The sequence below is a fragment of the Pezoporus flaviventris genome, unplaced genomic scaffold (genome assembly GCF_033815535.1).
Source record: "Pezoporus flaviventris isolate CSIRO_AGI_PZ_B2104156 unplaced genomic scaffold, CSIRO_AGI_Pfla_v1 ptg000002l, whole genome shotgun sequence".
Taxonomy (NCBI): domain Eukaryota; kingdom Metazoa; phylum Chordata; class Aves; order Psittaciformes; family Psittacidae; genus Pezoporus; species Pezoporus flaviventris.
This window is the reverse complement of record NW_026892550.1, coordinates 61,576,800-61,603,681: the sequence shown is the minus strand read 5'-3', so window position 1 is coordinate 61,603,681 and position 26,882 is coordinate 61,576,800. Positions and strand designations below refer to the sequence as shown.

The 26,882-nt window shown below is 38.3% G+C and overlaps 1 protein-coding gene across 17 annotated transcripts in view; it reads right to left on the bottom strand.

The window, feature by feature from the left end:
* Positions 1 to 26,882, bottom strand: part of SLC10A7 (solute carrier family 10 member 7) — a 143,457-nt gene that overhangs the window by 89,785 nt on the left and 26,790 nt on the right. For 14 of the 17 annotated variants that reach the window (XR_009741263.1, XR_009741266.1, XR_009741262.1 and 11 more), the window contains one exon: positions 3,848 to 3,886. Coding sequence is in view for 9 of the 17 variants with exons in the window: in XM_061441185.1 (XP_061297169.1) it covers positions 3,848 to 3,886 (39 nt within the window). In the remaining 8 variants the exon portion in view is untranslated. Of the gene's footprint in view, positions 1 to 3,847; positions 3,887 to 8,631; positions 8,735 to 12,323; positions 12,479 to 26,415; positions 26,546 to 26,882 lie in introns of those variants that run through there. The other 3 variants (XR_009741267.1, XR_009741268.1, XM_061441274.1) reach the window with 3 other exon arrangements.

The window sequence follows — 26,882 nt, the reverse complement described above, 5'->3', positions numbered from 1 at the left end:
ACTTACTGTTCATAACCACAAGGCACCAAAGAATTTGACAACTGGCTCACATCACAACCTGGATACTCCTCTATTTCCAAGCCCACTCTCTCAAGCAGAAAGGAGATTAATGTGTGGAAAAAAAAAGATTATACAAGACTGTTTCTAGTCTAGCAGTGCAGAGCATTTTGAGGATGTCCTCTTCTATGCTTTAGGCCCTCTCCTTCTTCCATGCACGTGGCACTATATTGTCACTGTAAACTGAGTTTAACTCTCAATTGAGCCTGTGTCTCCACTTCAGTGCAAGAACAGCTCAGTGATGGGCTATGCCTTGCTGAACCTGAAGTCGAACGAGCTGAGCCACTCAAGCAAACACCATGGAACAATCATCAGTGAAACAAGTTTTGCAGTATCCTGTCTACTGCTCTGCCGTTTAGACATTAACAAGCACAACAAGCTGTTGAAGCACAACTTGTAGGAGCAGACTAGAAAGGCTTAGGAAGCACAGTAATGCATACATTACTAAGAATCTCAGCAGACCCATACTTAACAACCCAAACAATTTCTTTAGCCTTGAGGTGCAAAATCATCCTCTCCCACACAAGTGGAAGCAGCTACCTCAGTGCTTTCTTTCCCTCAGCAGACCTTAGTATACATTTACATGCTTTACAGTAGCAACCTTGCTGATAACCAACCAATCAGTATTAGTAAAACGCTACCAGATTTTATTAAAGCCCCATTAAATGGAAAAACTCAAATCACTTATTATGTTCCACAATTATTGTAAACCAAACTGTTTAAACAAGGGGAGGAGATAATGATGTTAAGTACCCAACTCAAAGCAATCCTCAGTGGTATGATTCTAAATATCCTCTTGGCTGAAAATTATGTAAATTGAATTCAACTATTGTTAGTTATTACTAATCTAACTACATATAAATCCTTTTCTGTAACAATTAGTTCTTTAAAACACTGTGTTTTAACTAGACCCAGGACATTATTAAACTAAGTGTAAATATGTACATATAATTCCATGCATTGTTTTGCCTGTATATTTATAGGAGTATAGGCTTTGGTGGAATTTAAAAGGAATTACTTTGTGATTGGATTGGTATTTTTTTGTAAATCTCCTTACCAGTGAAAACACCTCCAGATGTTTAATATAAGTGTGTTTCTGCTTATCAACACATATTTGGCATTTCTGCATTTTGCTTACCACAATGTGTTCCATTTCATCTAAATAACTCATCTCAATATCATACTAAAATTAGGTTCTTTTCCTTCAGACATTTTGACCCATGGCTTATTTTTCTCAAGGCCCATTTTCTAGTCTAAAAAAATGAGTAAAGAGTTAAAAAAAAACCAAACAACATGCCTCCCACCCCCCACCCCCCCCAAAGGAGTTAAAAGCCTAGCACATCTTTCAGACCTTTCAAATCAGTTTGCTTCTCACTATCATACACAAGCACTGGCCCACAGGACATAGCCTGAGACACACAACAACATAATGCCCTCCTGGCTTTTTCAGGGCTACACACAAGTGCAGCAATCTGCCCATGTGCTACACACTGTAAGACAACGAACGTGAGAAACACTGCAACCTTGCCAATGGTCAGATACTTCCAAATTATCTCTAGGACATGCATACGGTTATAGTCACAAAAGTATACAGCTACATCTAAGCCTATCCACAGACAACACATCATCAGACCAACAAGACAAATACAAATGTGATTTAGATTCATCATAAATTAAAGATACAGGAAATAGGATCTCTACCTATAGCCAAGGCTGTAAGTTAAGCATCAATATAAACTGATGGACTACCAAAAACATTACCACAAGCTTCCATTATTTTCTCAGAAACAGGCCAATTATTCTTATATTTTATAGAACAGTTTAGTCTTCAAACAAGAATATTTATTTATAACTCACCAGTTGTCCACAGAAAAGTTACAAAGTAAGTGACCCCATGCTAGTGACATTCAGAAGCCATTCTATTAAAGACCAAGTAGACCTATAGCACAGTGAAACCGATAAAGAACTCCAGCTACTTATTACAGTCCCTGGCCTACCATCAGCCCGTTCTTTATAATTTTATTTTGTTAAGCAATCAGTAATTAGGAGAGAAAAAAAAAAAAAATAATCAGCTGGTCCTGTGGTTTGATTCTAGCTAATCTTCAATATTCTTGAAAAGTTCTTCCTGGAAATTTTTTAACAAGAATGTTTTCTCCAATGCTGCTCCAAGATTAAAAAAAAAAGCAAAATGAGGTAATTACATGTGAATAGAACTTTCCAATGATTAACAGAACTAAGATTAAAACCAAAATCAGAAGTATTACATGAACATACCAACTAGCTCAGCTTCTTTAACTGAGATTTCTTTGCAGAAAGAAGAAACAAGTTCTAAAGATTAAAATATGTTTATGTTGTTTTACCAGGAGCCAGCATTGTAGTCAGATGTTCTGGGGCCTAAATTCTTATTTTAAGTCAAAAGACATTCTCTTAATGACAGCTGAACTGAGGCCTTTGGCTATTCAAGGAAACCTCCTGAACCAAAAGCTAGGGACAGCAGAGAAACAGGAGCTTGTGCCAAAAAATGAGAGAAAATACCATGCACATACACAGACTTAAGAGTTGCGCTGACACTGGGATTCCACAATTTGAAGCTGAAAGAACCTCCTTCCCATTGGAAGAGGACATGATAGGTGACAAAAAGGAGTAAGTATTTGGGAATTGATATTTTAAAAATCTGAATGGACATCTATACCCACAAAACATACATCCATCCTCCTGACCTTAAACCAGTCCCGCAAAAAAGCAGCAGCACAATGCATAACTTCAAAATGCCATGCAAGTTTCTCTCTTGGCAGTACGGTTTCACATATTTAAACTCCAAACTCCAGCTTTTCATAAAATTAATATGTCTAAAGTGAGTTATTTTGTACTTGCAGTTTTCATTTTAATTTCCTAATTTGAATTCTTTTGTCATTCATTCATTTTCTACATAATAGTCTTCCTCTTGGGGACACTAGACTGGAATCACAAACACACACATCTAAACATGCACACTTCTAAGCACGCACAAATTTAAAAAAAAAAAACAAACAAATTCAATTATTAACTGCATAAACAAAACAGTCACAGTAGCTTACCCACACATAAAATAATTAGTATTTAATATTCATTAATGTCTCTCTAAACGTATCAAGAAATCTATTCTTTCTTTCTTCATACAGACATTTATTTAGTGTTCTTTCTGAATCTTTGTAGACCATTAGGCCCACAAATACTGGTTTTGCTTTTTTACAGAAATGGTTATATTTCCATCTGGATTGATTGCTTTCCCATATCTAGCTATTTTAGTGTACTCCTCAGAGACACTGAGTGGCTTCACTGACAGTGAAATATGCTAAACAAATGACAAGTCACTGAGTAAATTAGCATCTACTCTCTGATCAGCTGGGTCATGTTTTCTTTTCAAAATCCATGGCCTCTTGATAGAAAATAATGAGTATTTGATGGGGCTTATTAGAAAAATCAATATATTGATGCTCATGTCTGAAACATCTGCATAATAATAGATTCTGTTAACCCATTAAGGAGAAAATTAAGATGTGTTTACACATTATTAATTTATCATGAGCAGAGATAATTTATTCACTACTCTTCTCAAGAGTTCAACAAAAAGAAAAGAAAATGTAGTATCTGTATTTAATGGCATGGTGACATAAATTGAAAGGTGATTCAAATTTTTGCCAGCTAAATGGCACAATTCCACCAACACTAATGTGAAGAATACAAACACACGTGATACTGTTAAATATAAGACTATTAAAGCACTTGCTATAAATTCTGCATTACTTACCAAAAAACTTCCAAAAGCGGAATTAAATATAGCAGCTGCCTGAAGAGAGAAAAAGACAAATATCAACAATGGTAAAATAGCGACAGTACAAGAATAAAATGTTACTTCCCTGCCCAAAAAAGCTATTAGATTCTCCAAAGACACACATACACAGACACCATTAGGAGTTAGCCACTGCTTAAAAAATTGCCAGTGGCCTGTAATTTATGAAAACTGATAGATTTGAGTTTATGCATTCATAAATAATTGCTGAAATGGACAAAAGCAAGAGGAGAGGAAAACCCTTGCTGGTAGACTTAAGAGGAAACATCCAGAAGAACTAAGAATATTACTACACAGCAGCTTGGGCTCACTGCTTTTGCTTTTATTTGGCAGAAGCATTTTTACATATTTACCATTAATCAAAATAAATATAATCTGATTTAACTAAATTACTGCATTTTCAGATATTTTTAACTATTTTAATGGAATAGTCATCAGGCAAGCAAACCAATTTAATTGTTCATCATAATAAAGTATTGACAAAGTCAGGCATTTCTGCAAATTTAAAATAGGAACAACAACAACAAAAATACCCCGAACATACAAGAAAACTACTCACAATGACCCCACACTTCTGAGGCCAAAATGTTTATTCCATAAATTCTTTTAAAATAAGGAAATAAAAAATTTTGATAATGACTTTAGAAGTGTTTGTCCTTACCTAAATATCCAGGAAATACAAAGTAGCAGTGTTATTTCTTAGGATTAACTCTTTAAATTCCAGGAAGTTCAAACCTAAGTCTTGAATACTAGTTTTTTCCCATTTACCAAGAAAGAACAGAAATCCTTGTATGGCAGCCAGTCTGATGATGAAAAGCCACACAGCAAAGGTAAGAGGAATGGAAGGAGGGAAATCTACCATTTACTTGAAGATTTAGAGCAGAGTCAAATTAATCACCCTGGACACTTCCAGCCACATATTAATAACAAGTGGATGCTAGCAAGTTTAGCAAGTTTGAATAAAGTCCAAAATCAGGGTAGGAGCTGTAGCTGAACCTGCCTTCTGCTCCATAAGAGGATGCAATAAAAATGAATGGGTAATGAGATCCTTAGCTCTAGAGAGCTTAGCTTTCTTATTCAAGTTCATAATTAATTCAAAGCTTTGATAATTTCATTAGATTCCTCCTCTGCTGGCCCTATCAATAAAAGATGGCACTGGACCACAGCTTCTCAGTGGCCCAAATACAAAAACAAATGCAGACTGGGAAACCTTTGCTGACTTGCTTACTAACAGGGACAATGGCATATGGCACTCCATGTTGCGGAGGGAGCATCTGAATAGATATAGCTAAATAAAACATTATAGTTGACAGTTGTAAAGTACAATAACATATTTTAACATCTCTTCCTCATCAGTATTCCTTTTTTGAACATAAAAAAAAAAAAAAGGCACAAGTCCAAACAGCTCCTCTTGCCAGAGATCACAGCTGAAAGCCAGAGCGAGTACTACTTAAAACAATTCTTCAACAAGTGTGAATGACATCAGGATTTTCTACTTGTATTTGAAGCTGTGCAGCTGATCCTTTCAGGTGGCAAGAGAGAGACACATTACACCCATGCACGCAAACCTAATGCAAGGGATCAGTTTCAACACAGGACACGTCCTTGCAGGTATCTTTTGTTAATAAATTCCTTTTAAAGCTGCTGTTATTATTATGTTAATAAAACCTGTCAGGTTTACCAAGTCTCTTTGGCGTTTGCTGGGCACGTGCCATTCTTACAGACTGTATTTCACCACTTCAATCTGGTCCCTTTTATTACACCCTGTCTCTGAATCAATGAAGGAGGATGTAGACTTCCATTTTTAAGCATACTTGAGGATCTCTTCCTTGCAAAATAATCTTTGCTATATAAAACAGTGTAAATCAATTGTGAAGGTCTGAAAGACAGAAGCATCTGAGCTTCACTTCTGCAGCAGAAAGCTGGGAGGAAACTTAACGGTCCCCTCCACCCCATGAAGATTTTGTGTGCAGTGACAGCTACATTTCTGCCTGCTACCAAGAACCTTATTACTCACCCTTTTCAGGAAAGCTGGCGAAGCCCATATAAAATGAATAGAGAGTGTAAAATAGCCCTTCCCTCCCCAGCATGCCAAACTTATCCCCCCTGTCTCAAAAATATCTGGCTTTACCAAAAGTTGGGTTTCGGCCAGGCTTTGCTTGCAGTGCAGGTGAGCCTACCAGACCACGTCTACCAATACTAGAGAAATAACATCAGTTAGGCAGCCCTCAACTGTTTCACTGGTCATTTCAACAAAGAAGAAAGCAGTAGCTAGAAAGAACTGATACCCTCAAAAGGACACACTGCATCTAGTTCTAGCTACATTTATAGACATGAAAATTTTTACCTAAAATATGCTGCAATTCCACTTCCAGGAGTGCACCTGGAAAGGTAGTAGGGAGAGATTCTAGATAGTTCTGTGGTGGTGATACTAGATGGTGCTATTTTGGCCATCAACAAGCTTGTCTTTTTACCTTCCTGATCCACCCAGAAGAATTCTGATTTTTTAATATTCTCAAGAATCTAACAGGTACTAAGACAACAATCTCAGATACATTTTATGCTTTAGGTTTTTGGCCATCATGTGCAAAGGTCATAATTCACAATGGTCCAGGTGTACACTAGTTTGCAATTTTTAATTCCCTTTCTCCAATATGTCAGAAAACTTTCATGGCAGCTGATTTAACGCTCATTACAGGCAAGAGAAATAAAAACAAATAAAGCAGGAAGACTGGAAATTAAGCTATAATCATACAGATGATTTCCCTCAATGAGGGAGAACTTACACATGTCAAGTACTCTACTTGCAGTTTTCTTTATAAACATTTCCCCTGTAAAATAAACTTAAAAGCAATCTTTTCTGATACCCACAAACCTGTAGATTATGTTTGTGATTCTGGTGCAGCTTAAAGAAACCTGTAGTAAACTGAATCAACTGCTCTAATTTGTAATTAAATGTACCCTAGTACATGACCCTGTAGAATTTAAACACTGTGCGCTTCCAACTCCCTTCTATCAAGAGGGATAATATTGCCTACATACCTCACAGGGCATTGTCAATATTAATTCATTGCTTAAAAAGCGCTCTGACATCCTTAGAGGGATGATACAAATAAACATTAGTGCTGACACACGATACAGCTAGGCTCCTCATTTGCTATTTGAAACATTTATTAGTCGCTATTATTGTATAACTTCTTTAGTGTTTGCTCCTTTTGCATGTCAACAGATATCAGACTATTTGCAGTCAGCTTAAATGAAACAATAAAACATGAAAACATTTACATGTCCTTATAATACTCCAAGTTCAGATTTGCGTGTGTTTGAAAATAGTTCATTGCACTTACGATTAACATGAGTGGAGCAGTCTCTATAAAATCAGTAACACGATCCATTCAAAAGGTAAATGCATGTACTGAAAGGTCAGACCACATTCAAAAGCAGTAGTAGTAACAACCAGGCCAATTATTCAAGTTTACATCAAGTCAGAGACAAGACTGAAAGTCACTGCCAGTACTCTTAAACGGGCTAGTGCAGAAGAGCATGTATGTCTCCCCTTGAGTTTAAAATAGGACGCACTAGCTCCACTAAACAACAAATTTTGTTAATATTCAGCAGATAAAATTTCAGTCAACTCTGTATGTCACTGGGATTGAGGGAACTCTCCCGCTGATCTGTAATTCCAGGAATGATCATCTAGCCTGGAGCACTTTCCAGTGAGAAGTAAGCAGCCCACCTCTGAAGGAAACCTATCTATCAGAAACTTTCCTTTTTCCATACCCGAACCTAACAAAAAGCTTTTTGGTATTGAACCAACCTAAAGAAAAGCTTTTTGGTATCGAACTAACCTATTCTGGAATTCATTAGACTAGATATTTTTTGATAATAGCATAGCAGGACTACATTAAAAAAAGAGAAAATGATACACTGGCAATACATGAAAAATCTGTGTCAAACCCCAACATTTTATCATTATCAACAGGGTTTGTACGAAATTTCCATGCACACCTCAGCTGGAGCTGTAGTTTTCTTTACTGCAGAGCCACAGGGAAACAAGGTGCCTCACGGCTTTATATGTGGCCTATATGAAATAGTAAAAGGCTTTTTCACCTATAAACATGCTTTTAACTCTAAAATGTTTGATTCTTGAGTGTCATTTGGCAGCCATTAGGGAGGTAACATTCCTAAATATACTTAACCCTGTGCTTACCCCCAGGCACCCCACAGCTGAGAAAGCACATGCTACATACATTAGGACCTGCCTGGCCCCAAGTCACCACCAATCTGTGGAAAGGACATTCCAGGGCCAAGGCCGCAGATGCAGAGCAATGAAACTAAACAGAAGGAAACAACCTAAGCATCATGCAAAGCTGCTCTGTGTATACCCACCATTACCTGAGGTTAAAACCTTACCATTTTCAGACAGACATGCACTAGTAGGATATACAGCTCAAGTACTAGGCCCAAGACTAAATATCCCATTTAACACGCATAGCACAATGAGGAAGAGTAGAAAAGAACTGAAGAAAGACAAGTACTCAAGCAGTATTACTGCAGGATTATGCAGTAGAAGGCATAGAACACAATGTGGTAGTAGAACATTTCATAGTGTCCATGTAATTAATGCAAAGTGTAATAGATATATCTCCTATTTAACAGGGGGAAGAAAACAATTTTAAGAGAAAAAAAAAACTGCAGTGATGGAAATGGTTTGACCAAACAGCACAGGAAAGAATATCTACCCAAAGAGATCAGTGTAGATCGAGAAGGTGGAGGAAGAAGGCAGAACGTCAGAAGTAGCTTGAATGAGTTGGCAGAGTCCCTTTAAACAACTCCTTCAATCTCCTATTTAAAAATAAAAACTCAAGTGAGTGTTACTGCAGCTCATGTCTTAACTGCTCTTTCCATTAATAAGATGCTACAGCTCTGTAGAAAGCTATTTGCCACAGCACTGTTACTGCAAACAGAATATAAATATACCTAATAAGGTTTAATCTGTATTGCTGTTCATAACTATTCATCTGAGTTCAGACAGGAAAAATACATATATATTCAAGTTCCTGGTTTTGAGCACTAAATTGAATCAGGTGTCCTCTTCTCTTAAGAAAATTAAGTTGCTTTTGTGCAAGAGTGTTTTAATGAGAACAGAGCCTGCCGACATTGATAAATGGGAATGACACCAGAGAGAGCATGTAAGCAGGACAATATGTGCATGTTACAGTCTTACAGGCTATTTTTCACTGACTATCCTGAACGACTTTGCTGTTTCTTAAGGGGCCTATTAATCTCAAATTTAGTTATTACACAACGTTTATTTGAACATATATTCTGTGGATGATGACAGTTAATAAAGGAAATCTTTTACAAGCTGTATTTTTACATATTGTTCCAACTGCAGTTCCCAGTCATTCTACTGTATTGATGAAATAACCTAGTTATGATGCAGCTTTAAAAAAGGCACATATATTCAGATTCTTTTCTAAGCATATGGGGACTCTTAAATAACTGTTAAAATGCATATAAAATCCTTCTACAGCATGGCAAAAATAAAAGAGGTAGTGTTAACTGCTCCACAAAATCTCTAGCTGCACAGTTGCCCCCTCGGAGGCAAATCACATGCCTTTTTAACACTCCAGCATCATCTTTGAGAAACAAACAGGGCCTAGATTTGACTCTTGGAGATGTATATAGACTCCACATTGAATTCATCAGAAGCTGTAGTACGCATCTTACACATGAATTTGGCCCCATGTGCTGTATACGCGACAGGCCACCTCAGCAGTGGTATTCCATTGAAAAGAAATAAAAATTTACATACCAACCCACACCAAACCAAAACCACCCCCCAAAAAAAAACCAAAACAAAAGCCCCAACATAAAAAACAAACCAAATGCAGCCTTTGATAATGACTAAATTTTGAGTCCAAAGAAATCTTACGAAATATGATGTTCAAAAAGTGTCTTTAAAGACAAATACTGAATCACTCTTATTTTTGTAAAGGAGTAGAACATACACATAACCTTATCCTGTTAAAAAAAACAAACCACCAAAAAACCTACACCACACCAAAAAAAACTGACACCCACCAACCAAGGAAACCGCAGAACACCAACATAAGACCCCAAGATACAGGGGAGATTTTGTTTTAATTCCCTGCTATGTTCCCTGTGGTTCAACACAATTTGTTGACCATGAAATAGATATCACCTAATCCCCAACCTGCCTCTAGACCTGTGCTAACGGTATGAAAACATTCCTTTATTTTCACTATGTTCAATAAGTATCAGTTTTATGAAAATGATGCTGAAAAGGCACCAGAAAATGAAAACAGAGTAACTAATATGCTGTTTGTTTGCATTTCAGCAGAGGAACGTCATCTAGAGAACACCTCTCATTGAACTGTGCATCTGAAGCTGTGCACACTACAGATTTGTTCCAGGCTGGCAGAGGTTGCCATAGCCGAAGTACAAGTTTGTGCTGCTTCAGCCAGGCTCAGCATTCTGTCACGAGCAGTGCATGGAAACAAGCTAGGGGCTCTGCAAGCTAGGGGCTCTGCAAGCAGAGTTATTGCCTCCTACCTCTTACGTCAAGTTCTTTCTGTTAAAGATCAGTCTTTCACTCCCCCATTTTTGTAGCTCCTCATAACCACTGTCGGTAATAACATTTACAATACAAAACCATCCATCAAAAGGATGTCAAAACGCAGGCTTTTTAGACACACTTACTTAGTGTATGTGGTGCTCTCAGTTTCTCTGTTTCACCAATAGTTTCGGCAGTACTGAGACAGAGAAAGAAAACTATCCCCCTTTCTTTCCTTTCATCAGAAATGGTAACTTCTCCCTACCATGAGCAACCAGCATGACTCAAGGGAGTTCTGGAGGGTCAGCATGCCATTTCTCATTCAAAGGCAGTGGGAGATGAAAACCGAAAGCCAGGAGAATATATGTATCACAGATTTTTTTTCCAGAGAGTAAAACCAGAATGTAAATATTTGTTGACAATTCAAATGGCAAATATTAAGCATTCAGGTCTTGGGTATGTTTATGTGTCAGTCTGCAAATTTTCACTAATACATAGATTAGTAGCAGGAAATCCATTTTGAGCAAAGGTTGGAAAGCAACACTGTCATGTATGACTGGATCGTTTTACTTGAGATTACTTGTATAATCAAGCCCAATGAAAACAAAAGCCTTCATTATCAGTGTCAGAATGATCACATGAAGGAAACCAGGATGCTCTTTTTCTTTATCTCTTTCAGGAGTTGGAATGTCCATGTCCACACTGAAAGAACCAAGACTTGGTCTCCTTAGGTAAAGGAGAGATAAGATGATTCTTAAGACACAGTGCACAGTGCCCAGCTATTCCAGTCAAATCAGCTGTACAACACTGTCACTTTGTTCATACTTACTTTGCTTTATCCAAAATGCTCCAGATCCACCCATAGCAAATGCTTATGTGTCTGTGTAGCATTCAAAGCCAGTGCAATGCTCACAACGCTTGTATCAGATGAAAAGGCCTATACAGGCCTTATCCAGAAACACAAACATAGGCAACACACACCTTTTGCAACCTCACATCTATCCCTTCAGGATGCTAAAGTCAAGAGATTTCCGCCTTCTAATAATCATGGTCTGTTTCCCTTCAACAATGAGAAGGGCTGTCATCAAAGACAGCCACCCATACTCTCATCTCACCCTTCTGTAACTCAGTCATTGACCAGCCATACCCCAAGCCCAGTGGTACCCTGAAGCTGTAGCTCAACCTTCCTGTCCACCCTAAGTGTGCAGTATAAAACACAAAATTGAATAAAACACTGTGCCTTCCAGTGTTGGTTCCCACATCACACACCCCAATGGGGGGGCAACGTGAACATCTACAGTGCACTTTTGAATACCAACATGAACATACAGACACAGTTTCTCTTTTTCTCTCCTCTACTTAAAAATTGTAAATGCAAACATTTAAGATTACTGCCCAGTGCCAGTGTAAACACTCAAGGAAGCAGTGATCTAAAGCTGACAGACTCATGACAACACACACTTTCTCATACTGAGTACATAATGTGCATAACTACCTGCAAACTTCATGCTCTAGCAATTGACCTCTTCCTCCGCAAACTTCATAAGGCTCTGCCATGTCAGAAAGCTCTAGGTTCCTGGGAAGGCATACAGCCAAACTTTTGTATGTATTTTTCCCTAAATGGAAAGCCCATTTCCTAATTTCCTAGACACAGGGAAACATGGCAACTTCCCCCTGCTACCTACATCCTTTATAGCATAAGCTTTAGCAGCCATACATTCGACCTATGAAACAGACTATGCTACACAATTAGAGGGCAAAAAGGAAAGATTCTAACCAGCCACTGACACTTTGGTATGAAAACTACCCACAGACCTTACATCATGCATTTGTTAGTGACACGAGGCTTATTACCTTAGCAGTGAAGACACTAGCTCTCGCACCAAAACAAATGGACTGCTGAACAATGATTTAATAAAGGAGGCTCAGCTGAACTGCAGTATACAAGTAACTGCCAACTTGATCCTCTCTCTCGGTCAAGCACTTCATAACCGTAACTGAGTTTCTCTCTAAAAAAAAAAATAAAAATTACTGTAGAAGGTATCCTCAAAAGGATACAGAGCAATAACAACCTCCCAAATATACTTTTATTTAAGTTCACATTTTCTGAGATCTTAAGCTGTGATAAAAACACTTAAAGGTCTTGTCCCCTGATTCTCCTGGAGACACATCATCCATAACATGATTAGAGGTCTAGTTAAACAATGCATCCCACAACTCCAAAGAGTATTACTTCCCTGCTGAAGTGAAATGAAAGCACAAGGCCACTTTTTAAAAGGTGCCCTTTGCATTAACTGTAAGGCTGTGCCTGCACCAGTATTTTTCTATAAATATCCCACTGTCATATTGCTTTCTGAGCAGTTAGTAGCAGAACCAAACACTTTAACTACTATGCCATCGAAACCAGCTCATAATGGCATTGTTATTAAAGTCCCTGTCACTACTACCACTGGGAACAGCCTCACTATTAGTGATGCAATGACAGGAGATGGGAAACAAAACACTACTGCAAGGAAGGCCACATCTTGGGGAGGCTGGCTGAAGTACTAGCTCTGTAAAATAGAAAGTAGTGTGGCCCACTGAAGAGATCCATGAACCCTGACATCTGGAGCTCATGTCAGAATGTGTCACAGGTAAAAGGAGTCTCATCAACAAATATCTGTCTATATCTCAAAGTACAGTTACTTTTTTTGTTTTTAAACCTAGCCCAAAGGTTAGGCTTTACTGTAAGCCAGTACTGTATGGTGCTGGAAATTCCCTTTTTATGAGACCAGCCAAAGCTTTGCATGCTTCAGTATTGTAGTAGAGGCAGAAAGAGAGGGGAAAGAAAAGTAGCATACTATAAGGAAAAGACCAGCATTCCAGTGCTTCACTGCCTGAAAGAAGTGAAGAAAAGGAACAATCTTAATGCATGCAACTGCATTCTTTTGAACGCTGCTCAGACACTTCTGTCTTCTAAATTAACAATTCATATAACCAAAAGTTACACATGCACAAAGTAAGTGCAGAAATGTGCATCTTTACATATAATGTATCCCCAAGACTTGCCCAAGGAGGTCAACAACTTAAGATCCAAGCTTTTTTTATCTGAAAGCAAATTAACTACAACATTGTTATTTGCCACCACCCTTCTTTTGAAGCATGCTCCAAATATCTTTAAATTGTAATCAGTTAGTTTCCCCCATTTTCTTCCAAGAGGACTGCTATACCCCCTAATCCAAAGAGGGGGTGGATGGGGGCAAGTAGTCTTCATTAAAGTGCAAGGATTAATACTCAAATGCCAATCACGTTGAGGTCAGGGACATGATTTTACAACTGCTTGGCTACCAGCATGAGTACATCATAAACCACAAAAATGCTGAAACTGCTCTTCGGAATTTTCATTCACATATAAGTATTTATTACATAAATATATATATAAAACATAGAGATTCAACTACATTAAAGATACGTTTATTGCTTTCTTGAAGTAATTTCCTTTATTCTCCAATAGGATAAAATACTATTGTCATGGTTTAAACCCTAGCCAGACAGCTTGTTCACTCACTCCCAGTGAGTGGTGCCAGGTTGAGAGCAATCGAGGCCCTGCCCCCCAGGGCTCTCCCCTTCCCTGCTCCCAGAGGAACAGGGAGGAGGATCGAAAGAGTGCAACTCCTACGGGTTGAGACAAGAACAGTCCAGCAACCAATGTACAACACAAATCACCACCGCTACCACCAACGACAACGATAAGAGAAAATAACAAGGGAAGAGAATACAATACCACCGGCCAAGAAACGGTCCCACCCGGAAGCCCGTGTCCTTCTGGGTAACTCCCAGTTACCCCCCACCCCGGGCATGACGTGCTGCGGTATGGAATACCTCTTTGGCTAGCCTGGGTCAGGTGCCCCGTCTCTGCTTCCTCACAGCTTCTCCTCCTCCCTGGCAGAGCATGAGCCTCACAAAGTCCTTGGTCAGGGTAAACATCACTTAGCAACAACTGAAAACATCGGTATCACCAGCACTGTTCCCAGGCTGGAAGTCAAAACACAGCACTGCACCAGCTACCAAGAAGGAGAAACATGACTGCTACTGCTGAACCCAGGACAACTATATAACCACTACTTCTCTGAAGAAAAGGTAGAGAGAAAACATTAAAACCTATGGGTTTCACGTATGGAATTCAACCCATGCTCTGTGGATAGTAGAGGCTCACCAAAGAACTGTGCTGGGTGCAAGCCTAAGAAATGCACAAGCTGTTTTACTGCAAAAGGTCACAAACTTGCTGTCTGCATTGAACATGCTATTTGTGGTAGCATTTACTGAGCTTCTACAGTTTCCATTTATATCCAGAGTTGGCTGAAAAACTGGAATATACAGCATAAGGGATGTTCCTATACTTAAATATTTGCTTTAAACCCGAGATCCCCCCACCTGCAGAATCACCACTTCTCATACAACGACTGAAATTTTCTTTTTTAACCATTTCATTTTGGTATTTTGCTGCTTTCAGCTGAATTGCTCTCGTGCCTAACAGAAGATGGCCTCTGTCTGTGTTTGTCACTGCACAAAGCTTTTCAGCTGGTCCACAATGCAGCACTGTTACTAAATTCTTATGATGCACTGAGAAGATTTGAGCAGGGAGATCAGTTTATCAAGAGAAATGAAAGCATGGAGCACCTAAGTTACGCTGAAAAATGTGGCAGACATCAAAATTATTTCTATGCAAAATTAACCTGACCTGAAACAAAATATTTACACATCGATCTTCCTGAAAGAAACTGGACACGTTTCTACAAAGCCTAAATTACATATACAGTGGAAAGAAAAAAAAAGAATGGAGAAGTTTCCAACTCAACACAATTTGTAGCCCAAGTAACGTATTTCTAAGGCAGTTAAAGAACTAAGTGCACATACAATATGAAAAAAAAATAAAAATGTAATTATTGGGAAAATACTCTTTCTACTGGAAAACACTTCCTTTGTAACAATATGCCTATTTTTCAGCATTTTGTGGTTAAAATTATCTTCTCACATTACTAATAACCTGTAGAGACAAGATCAACACATTCTGATTTGACCAGAAAGAACTCCAAGGAGAACTCAAGAAAGAAATCAGTAATTTTGTGTTAATCACAAAGGTTCCAGCAGAACACAGATGCTGTTAATACCTATTCTGTGATGATTGTTCATCATGATCACCCAATGAGGCAAGGGGCATGGATGCAAAATTGTACTCTGTCATGCCACTTAAGTCCAGAACATCTGTATCTACACAGTCAGACCAAACTAAGGTTGCAGAAGCAATCTATATTCAGAATTCTTTTCCACCTTAAACTACTTCAATAAGATGCCCTATAATATATAAGTGGGCAAGAGGGTATAAGAAGCACATTCACAACTGCAAGGTCAAAACAGGTGAAATCAGGAGGTCCCCATGCCAAGACAAGCACATCTTCTTAATAGCAATGCAGAGTAGCAATACATGTGAACATAAAACTTATGGAAAGGAACTGGGATATGCAAACATTTGAAGAGTAGAAAATGTCACCTTATATGCTAGAAACAATCAGAAACCCCATCTTAAATAAGCATCGAGTGCCAGCTAAATTTACAAGAAGAACACTTCACCTATCACGACTTTACACCTGATAAACTAAATGCATAGCTGCATTTCATAAAAACAGCTCTCACTTCAAACACTTTAATTTAGGTTAACAGCTATTTCTTTAAGTGATCTGTGATCTGCACTTTGGGGTTAAAACAGACAAATAAGGATCTTAGAAATCATGTCTAGCTGGTATTTCAAGTTTTGCCACTGACAGAAGCTTGATAAAAGGCAGAGAAAGACTCTGTATACCAGTCATATCATCATCACTGGGGGGGAAGGGAATCTGTTTAGGAAACAGATTTTCATCTCTCACATATATTCATTCTAATACCGAGTCACTGTTTAGTCAATCCTATTGCAAGAAAGACCTCAAAAAAATATCACAACGTAGTCACCATCTCTTTGAATCAAAGTTCAATTTGCTCTAACACCATAACAAATATATTTCTGTAATCTATATCTATCGCCTACTCTTGTGGAAGTATCAACAAAATTCAGAGTGATATACTTATCTATAATATATAAAAGAATCACATCACCCCTATAAGCTGTAGCATAGCAATAGAGTGGCAGAGCATGAAACAGTAATCAAAGTCCTGAAAAATACACCATTGTCAGCACTGTACACTGGTACCAGTGTATTATAGCACCTTGGTTTAAAATAAATCAACCTAAGTGCCTGCTTTGGTAAGCACTTCGAATTCACTGTACATCAGCATTAAGGGGGGTAATGCACAAAGAAACAAATCAGGAAATGGGACTTATAAATAACAATTCAATTAGCAGACTTACATTACTCATTTCCTAATAAACTTTCTACACACACCTACATACAAACCCTCCTACAGCCTTCCCCCCTTCATTTACATATCTGTGCAGGCCTGCTCTTTTTTCTTGTGAGCCCCTTTGCCCTTTCAATCATGAAGTATATTACTCCACTGTCAGAGCAAAGCAGTTCCTAACAACAGGGAGCCCAGCTGGGATAGGAAGAGGGCAGCAGGCTCAGGCATTAACATAATAATCCAACTGTGTTCCCCCAGGCCCTTAGGGCAGACAGCATATTAGGTAGGCCTCCTGCGCCATCCGGGTGGAAGCGGCCAGATCACCTGCCCATCAACCTGTGGCAGTCGCCCCTGCCTCTCTGCACCAGCTCCCCCCAAGCCCCAGTGCCCAATTACCTTCCCACAAAAGGCACGCATCCATTTTTCCACATCTGCTTAATACACCTGCTGCATGTCCTTATTTACGATTCGGATGTACCTTGCCACGTCGTTTCCAGTGGACTCATGCCTTGCCTCTTAACTTCTGGAAAGACCGAGACTTTTAACAAGGCCTACTGCTGCTGCCAGCAGGAGCCAGCCCTTGAAACGAAATTTCGCAGACAAAGCACTGCTCTCCAGATGCAACTTTCAGCCCTATCTATCCCTGAAAGAAAGGGAAGGAAAACCCAAAAAGGGAGAAAGGAAAATTCATGCCTTTATTATTTCTGTGCTGTGCCATCCAAGGGAACCGGTTCAGGGTTGGCTTGCTTATTCCTTCTGAGATTTGCAACACTGGAGTATTTTCAGCAGCAAAGCGGTTTCACAATCTTTGGGACAAGGCCTGCCAGTATGCAGGACATGGCAACTGATTAAGGAATAGAGCTGGTGATAAGGCTTCAGCCGTACAAACACGTAAGACATTTCCACAAATCGCCATATACACCGCTGATTTCAGATGAAGGACCCATGAAACCATCCAGTTTAAAGAAGGCCTACAATTTTACTACTCTTCCCAACTAACATTTCTTAATACCTAAGAATTTCTTCCCGCATTTCAAATGCTTTGGGTAGCAAATTGCAATTCAGAATACTAATATGCACGTTCCCCTATACTGAGCCCTTGAAAAAAAAGAAAAAAGTTTACATATATTATGCAGTGTATTTCAATGCAGTTCTCTTACAGACTCTTTACAGTATATATGCTGCTTGTACAGAGCACAAGCTCAGGTAGTGAACCAGAAAGAAGAATAATAAATGCACTTGCCAGTAAAAGATACTATTTTCTTCATATTGTACAAGACAATCTCAAAGACTACTAGGAAAAAAAGGCTTTGGTTCTGATATAACTTTTAATTTCATTTAAAAATACATATTCTCCAATTCCCCTTAACAATGGAAGGCACAGCAGAAATGCAATACTGTCTCATTAGAACAATGTTTTGCAGACTATGCAAAGCCAGACTTACTTGATCACTTGTGAAGCAAAATTTCCCTAACCCCATTAATTTTCATTTATCTAGCGCTCTCAAAGAAGGAAATATTCAGAAGCAACTTCATATTTTATTTTAAATGCTTGGGTGTTTGTCGTGGTTTAAACCCAGTCAGGTAATTTGTTCACTCACTTTCCCCCCTTTCTTGCCCTCCCCCTGCTCCCGGAGGGACAGAGAGGAGAATCGAAAAGAATGCAACTCCCACGGGTTGAGATAAGAACAGTTTAGTAACTAATGTATAACACAAATCACTGCTGCTACCACCAATAATAACAATGATAAAGGAAATAACAAGGGAAGAGAATGTAACACCTCACCACCAGCCGACCGATAACTTGCCCCCCTCAGCCCGACCAAGCTCTGACCCATACCTCCTCCAACCCTGCAGTCTCCCAGCCCTTCTGGCTAACTCCCAGTTACCTCCTGGGCATGACGTGCTGTGGTATGGAATACCTCTTTGGTCAGTTTGGGTCAGGTGTCCTGTCTCTGCTTCCTCCTGGCTTCCCCTCCTCCCTAGCAGAGCATGAGGCTCACAAAGTCCTTGGCCAAACCAAAACATCTCTATAAGCTCTGTTCCCAGGCTGAAAGTCAAAACACTGCACTGCACCAGCTACCAAGAAGGAGAAACATGACTGCTACTGCTGAACCCGGGACAGTGTTACATTGTCAGTACAAAGAAGTGTAATGCGTAGTAATCCATGTCACAACTGTCAGAGAAAGGCCAGGTAAATAATGCTACCTATATAATTTAAACATTTTAGGAAGTAACCATTAGGCAAGTTCTGCTATTACGATTCCTTGACTACGCAGTGGTAACAAAAACTACACATTGTGAAAATCGGGACACAATTAAAACAGATTTGCTTACAAGCAATTCATTTTCACAGCACATTCTCTCTTGCCACCAGTGTCATGACAACTTGTTAGCAGCATGCCCCTCTGAAAGGGGAAGGGGGGTACAGTTAAAATAGCCCTTAGCATGGGATTTATTCTAGGTCACAAGGTCACCAATAAAACACTAGAATAACCTATGGGTTTGCAAAATATTTTAATATAGTCAAGAGTCTTCTTACACAGGCACACACTCGTATCTACTATGACTTCATTTAGACTTTTAGGACCTGCAATTTAGAGAGGAAGAGCTTTGACAACTTTCTCATGATCCTTCCAACCATTTCCTTTGCTTCACAAACCAAATACCATCACATTGACAACATAAAACTGAACAGCACTTGGAACATTAACTACACCTCTTGCAGCACCAAAATTATTTGTTTATCTACAATCCAGAAAAAGGAGCTAACACTTTTAATTACAAGAGATTAGTATAAAAATCCCTTGAACACTTGTAGTTTTCTAGAGGTTTTGTCTAATCCATTTCCTTCCTTCTCCAAATTACAGGTCAAAAACTCCACAGGCCAAAGTAAAGATAAGTTGTACCAGACATGCTGGAAAGTAAGAAATTCAACAGCAACAATTCTCAACCAAGAATTTGGGTATAATTAAGTCATCAAGTAGTTTTGGCTGTTGGTGGTGAATGCTTTGTGCTTACAGACATGTTGCCACAGGATGACAACAGGAAACTGCAATTAGTTACATTCATAATTTTTCTTATTAATTCAAATGTTGCGAATAGAACATGTGAACAGAAATAAACTTGTGAATGGAAATACAGGTTTTTCTAATTATTTCATGGCATCATCTTTAGATCAGATCCATGCCTCAATTAAGTCAATAGGAGATTTTTAGACTTGATTTTACACAGCCCAAGGTCAGAACATTTCAATGGCTCAGATATATAAAAGCAAAGCTGCGGCTTAAGCTTCTGATATGGGATATGCCTGGATTGCAATGGGCTGTTTAAAACTGTGAACAGTCTTGAAATTACTAAATATAAAAGCTGCAGTATGGAGAAAAATATATATTTGTTGTTTAAAATATCTTTCATATGACGATACCACTATAAAAAAAAATATCGCCTTGAAGTAACAAATTATTAGGTCCATGCTGATGATTTTATTTTAATTTCCTTCATAATTTGTCCCTTAATTCAAACATCTTTTTTTTTTCTTTTGCACTGACTCCAACCCTTGCTCTTTGATAGCTAGCACAGTTCCTATGGTTTCATTCTTAAACACCAGAGTGAAGTACATTAGTGCAACAGACAACTATTTTCTTCCATACATAGCTGTGCTAGCAGAACAAGTAAGACTCTCTAAACCCTAAATGTCACCAGCCCTAGCTAGAGAACACTCCTCCCACAGATCTGTAGCGAGCAGTCTCTCTAGTTCCTATATGTTCTTTCCTGTAAAAGAACTATTCCAAATTCATAAAGACTTTTGTAATAGAAGTACTCAGAATGAAACAGTGTTCATTAATATGCAATATAAGACCTTTATGTACTCAAACTTATTCAGCTTGCTGTGGTGGGTTTACCTCAGCTAGATGCCCGAATCCCACCAAAGCCACTGTATCATTTCTCCTCCACAGCTGGACAGGAGAGATCAAAATATAATTAAAAGCTCATGGGTCAAGATAAGGGCAAGGAGAGATCACTCAGCAGTTACCATCACAGGATGTTTTTGAGCAGCATGTGGCTCCCAACCAGTCACAGTAATGGCCCTATTCCTGGCACATGAATGGCATCAAATGATCCAAAATCCAGAGTGCCACTATCCATTTGAAGGCAGCTATTTCCTCTGCCTGTGAAACACTCCTACACTGCTCCCCCTCCCCTTGCATTTCCAAGAAGCACAATACCTATTTCTATCCTATGAAAATTTTAACATGGTTCATAAGATTATCAGCTACACCTGCTGACAGCCATAAGGCCTGAAAGGTTAAATAACCCTGCATCACCAGAATACTTTGACTACACATTTGTTTAGATGTTGTTTTTTTTAAACACTGCTTTGGGTGTAGAAAAAGACTGATGAGGTATCTGACTGTATCTGAATCTGATGAGGTATCTGAGGTATCTGAATCTGACATCAGAGTAGCAGTCATGGCCAAGTTTCTAACACTGTACATGATGCAGGCATCAGGGACACCTATGTCAACAGTAAAAATGTAAAACCACAATATGCTTTCAGGCAGATCAGTTTTGGGGGTTTCTTGTGCAAATAAAATGTTTTTAAGAGAGACTGTCAAGAGTGAAACAGATAAATCAATTCAGTCCTTTAAATCACTCCAGGGATCTTTTCCTCACTCACTACTCACTGAAAAATGCCTCTTAGAACTGTTGAACTCATGTAATACAGGCTGCAAACACATCCAGTGTGACCGGAAACTTAAACCCTCCCATTCAAACGTACGCATGCAGTATTTACCACATCTTAATGTTAAACCATGTTAAAGAAAGTGAGATTTTAGCAGTCATAAAAGACAGGTATCTCTGATAATTAGAGTTTATTATTCAAAAATGAAGAAAAATTGTTCTGAGTCTTCAGTTCAGCAGCAGACAATGTAATCATTTGGTAAAACAGACATTCCACTCAAGTCCATTTTTGTCATTCTATTTTCATCTGGAGGATTAAAAATGAGCAAGGAAGTCTTTTCTCTTCAGAAGCCACTCATTCCAAAACCACTGCAAAAATTCAGAGACAGCACTTACAATCTTAGTTATTTCAGAGTATAACACAAACAAGTGAAGATCAATAAAAAATATTAATTAGCACTTAATTAGAAATATCAATATGGAGAAAAGCAGTGATGTGCAGACATCCTGCCTCTGGGATTAGATTCTAACTCATTTTAGATTAGGAAGCAATGAACTAAAATCACTGCCCTGACAAGTTAACTATTCTTATTGACACAGCTCTGGGTAGGAATAACATCAGCCCTGAGGACGGCATAGTAAACAGAAAGAAGTGGTGCTAACTTCTGACATTTACAAACGACCATGATAAAAAAGAATCTGGATGGATTACATAAATTTGCTACTATGAGAGTACTGACTTTTTTGTTTCTAACTAACATGTACTTATGTAACAGTACCAAAGAGAACAAACAGTTATTACAGACAGGACTATACTGGAAAGAAAATTTAACCAACAAAAGGGTTAATTAGGGATACAAATTTTCTCAGACTGTTAATAATGGGAATGACACATAGTATGTGCCCATAAGTAATTCTCAGGTATCTTTGATCTTCTGCCCCAAGCGGTTACTGTTGCCTACCATACCCGGGCCTCTGGGACTCTCTCAGAACCAGACATCTGGCTACTTTGTTGTTTTAGACTAATCTCATCCCAGGAGAGCTCAAGAAATGACACCAGGCAAGGAGGGTCCTGGCAAGGGAAAAAACATTACAGTATCAGCAGACTTTTGAGTGGACTACAACATCAAAATTGTCTTCAAATTTCTATAGGGATCCTGTGGCTTTTCTGCTCTCCAGCTCTGATTTCTGAATGCACATGATCCTGTTTTAAGGAACTGTTAATCTCTCTGGAGAAGCTAATGAATGATAATCCACGAAAGCACGTGTGACAAAGGCAAACAGAACCAAGAAAACAGCAAGGAATGGGTGGATTTAATGAAGATTTTATTGAAAGGTCACCACACTGCATGATCAAACAGTGTTTTTAAAAGCCTACAAAAAAAAAAAAAAACGACTCCAACATCCAAACACTCTATTTTTGACTAATTCATGGGGTTTAGCTGCCAGCAGTGTTATCCCTGAAGTATGACCCTCTGATGACTGCAACAGATTCAGCCAAGTGCTCCGGGCTTAGAAACAGGGCAATTCACAATGCACGGAGCCCACAGGGGTAAGATGGGCTGCAAACATGAAGAAATAAAGGTTTAATTCTAAGGCCAGCTTCTCTTATCATCTAAACAGGCTATCTGGAGTTTGCCACAGATTCCGGTCCACCAGATTCCCATCCTCCCCAAACCACTATAGATTAAATCAGATGTGACACTGGCAGCTGAACAAGAACTGTTACAAAAGGCCCTTTTCCTATATATGGATGTTCCTGCATTGTTCCTGCAGCAGTGCTCCTATACCCTAGGTGTTCCCAATGCACACTTACTGCCTACAATTGGTAACAGAAAGAACCAGGACACTTAGACCTGGAAGAAATAAAAATCACATGTATTTTTCTGAGGGCAGTAAGCACACCCATACTATGAACATTTTCCCAGCCATGTAATTCCAATCAGCATTTTTTTTAAAACCCAGGGGTGGCACATAATAACAGCAGTAAGGAAGAGATAAGTTCTGTGTGGCTGTCCTTTTTGTTTCAAATCAACCACCACGCCTTTTCTTCCCTTCCATTGGCAAGAGCAACTTAAAAAAAATGGATGCTAAATACATTCAGATTCTAATCCTTTTCTAAGGGCAGACCTGTGTGATTTAACTTTCCCTCATTTCAGGGTATTTTCAAAGTATTCAAAACAAAGCTTTGGAGAAACCTCTGACTAATCTGCTGTATCACACCAGCTCCCAAAGAAAACAAATCCCTGTCAGAACTGTTAAGAAGTGCTACAGACAGAAGCAGTTTGAAAATCGTGTGCTAAACTTTACTAGGGATCATGCTGTTACAGATCATCCTACTTCCTTTTTCTTCCTATTTCTCACACCACAGCTATCCTCCTTTCTTCCAGCCACAACATTCCACTCTCGGTAGGAGAAACAATAATAAAAGTTACCCCACTGTATTTTAGCAGTTTCCTAATGCACTGTAAAAAGCTAGATCAAGACAAAAAGAACCTGTGCTTCACTAGCTTTAGTTACATCATATCAACAGTAAACATACCCTCCTGAACAGCTCAGCATAGTTCAGAGATTCAGAAAGATGCTATGGAATTTTTTTCTGAGTATGATTCAAGCAAATTCTCCTTTGTTTTCTCACCAAGCAGGTATGTTGTTAGAATCAATGTGGGTTATTCCAAATAATTCAATTTTTAAATACCAGCAGCCCCAGGACAACATAAACTGTTTTGTATGCTCTTTGCATACAACACATGCTCAACAAATACTTCTCTTGAAAACTCTGCTATAATAGCAACTTGTTACAGTTTAATTAAGGACTTCTGTGACTACTGCAGCTTGTAAGCAGCTATGCACCTTTACGCAACAGAATCAAAAAAGTCATAAAATATTCCACACTAAAAACTCACATTTATTTATTAATACGTCATCTACTGCAGAACAATACAGAGTGCAGTGTAACAAGAAAAGCATTGCAAGGTAGAACAGGTCAAACTAATGTGTTTAAAAAATAGCACGACTGTTTCAGTGGAGATGGCATTAATACAAGTAACACCAAAAAATTAAGTCAAAAGTAGGCAGAATTTTAATTTTGGTATTTTATGCACTGTACAAGCTTAATTATATACCCTCTGTTGTCACTTGCCATAGAATTTGAATGGTGCATTCCACACACTTACTTTTCCCCCTACTCCTTTTAAATCAGCAAAAAAGAAATACTCCACATATGAACATGTAAGATGTACTTTACAAAATACACAGAAAATAAGCAGTTAGTCAATAAAGCAAATAAACCCCACACTAATTCTTACATATTAAAGATAGAAATATACATGGGATATAGATATAGGTTCTAACAAGCATTTCTCACCTTGTCTAAAAGAACATTTTTGTATGAGTGTCTTAAATATGACAGTTACAGCTTAGATATACATATTACAGACTTATTTTCAAAGCCATATGCCATCACCAGGACTCCAACAGCAAATAAGCCAACACATGAGAACATAAATACTCTTCTGTTTACTCTAAGTATTGATTTACGTTCTATGGATATCCAAACACTGGTAACTAACACTGCCTTACATTACCTATTATGAAATTACAGCTATTCAGTGAGGTTTTCTAACAGTAAATAAAACTCCCCACAGCCATTCTCCAAAACTTTTAACAGCTGGAAGAAGCAAGCACTGTAACATGAAAGGAATGCCAACACATCCATACAAAGGTAAATCAAATATGAAAACAAACTCCAGAGAAAAAAAGGTCTTCAAACAAAATCCATGTTAACACTTCTCATAATTTGGAAATGGAATGGAGTAGCTCCCATTTATCTGCCTTTACAGTAGGAGAGGAAAAGCCATTTCAGACATTAATAACAACACCTTGAACAACATCTGAAACTCCTCCAAGAACCTAGTCTATACTCAAAAGAGTTAATGAACAATATTTTAAATGACACACAGTTCAAGCATTGATCTCACCACAGAACCATTTAATTCTGCCCAAGAACTAAACTCTAACTAGGAGTCCCAATTTTAACATATATATATGGAAAGGCTGTATATACAAGCCTTGTATATAATATATATATATATACACACACATCTTTTATACAACAAGATGCATATTACATCTTACTTCTTTCCTACTCTAGGGCACCTAACAGTATATCTTTCTATTTCACTGCTGCCTATATGTATAATAAGCAGATCTTCATGATTTAAATATTTTATTTCTTTATGTGTAAACAAACCCAGGAGAAAACATCTATAAGCTACTTTGATTAAATTCTTCCAGGTTTGGAAGTTGCCTTTACCTCCAGTGAAGGCCGGAGGAAATAGGCTTCTGAATGCACATGGAAGAACTCCACATTTCCTCCACAGAGCAAAGCTCTGTTTCTTATCTTGTAATTAAATAGCTCATCAGCTAATAAAATTACTTTATACTCCCTAAATATCTACATAAGGATATAGCGGAGGGAAAGCTTAGTGATGTTTCACAATGAACACACTTCCTAAACAAAGATAAGCATGATTACTGTAACTTCAAGATAATGACATACACTTAAACTCACATTTAAAGCTCCATGTTTAGAATAATTTACAGTGCAAACAATACTGATACTTGTCTTCACTCCTCTATTTTAAGTTTACAGGCACAGTTTCATTTATTTGAAACAAAGACTGTATTTTCAAAAGACAGTAATTATCATGAGAATACAGTGGACAAAAATGCAGTACTGTACTTATTTATGTATCTACTTAGCATTTTATATCAACTAAACACTTTAGTGTAAGGATGCCAGCTAGGACCAATTACTGCTTCTGGAATCCATCTGCTACAAATTGTATAGACCAGATTTTCATTTGTGACTCTTACCTACAGTTATCCCGCCCATTGCTTTGATTTGAACAGAAAAATGTCTGATTTATACTAGCATAAAGAAGAATCATACCCAAGTTCCCAGGTACCCTCACCAGCAGCACAGGTTTTCTTTTGTTGGTAGCAGCTGGCATGTGCTAATTAGAAGGAAAACAAAAATCAACTACTTCTAGTTTTGTAAAAACATCTAAGAAGAGAGAGAGCTCAGAATAGTCTCAGCCTATTACAGTATGCTCTACAGGAGGAAATAACCTGACAAAATGAAATTTTCCATTGCCTCCCATCACACAGTTTAGAAGGAAGGTGAAACCTGAAAGACAGGTAATCTCCTTAAAATCTGTTGTATGGCAGACGTGCATTAGGTTGCAAAAAAATTATTAGAGTAAGAAAAGACACTCCTTCCTCTCACAACCCACAAAACAAACAAAAAACCTACAACTGCTGATAAAGATACAAGGAACACAACTTGCTGGA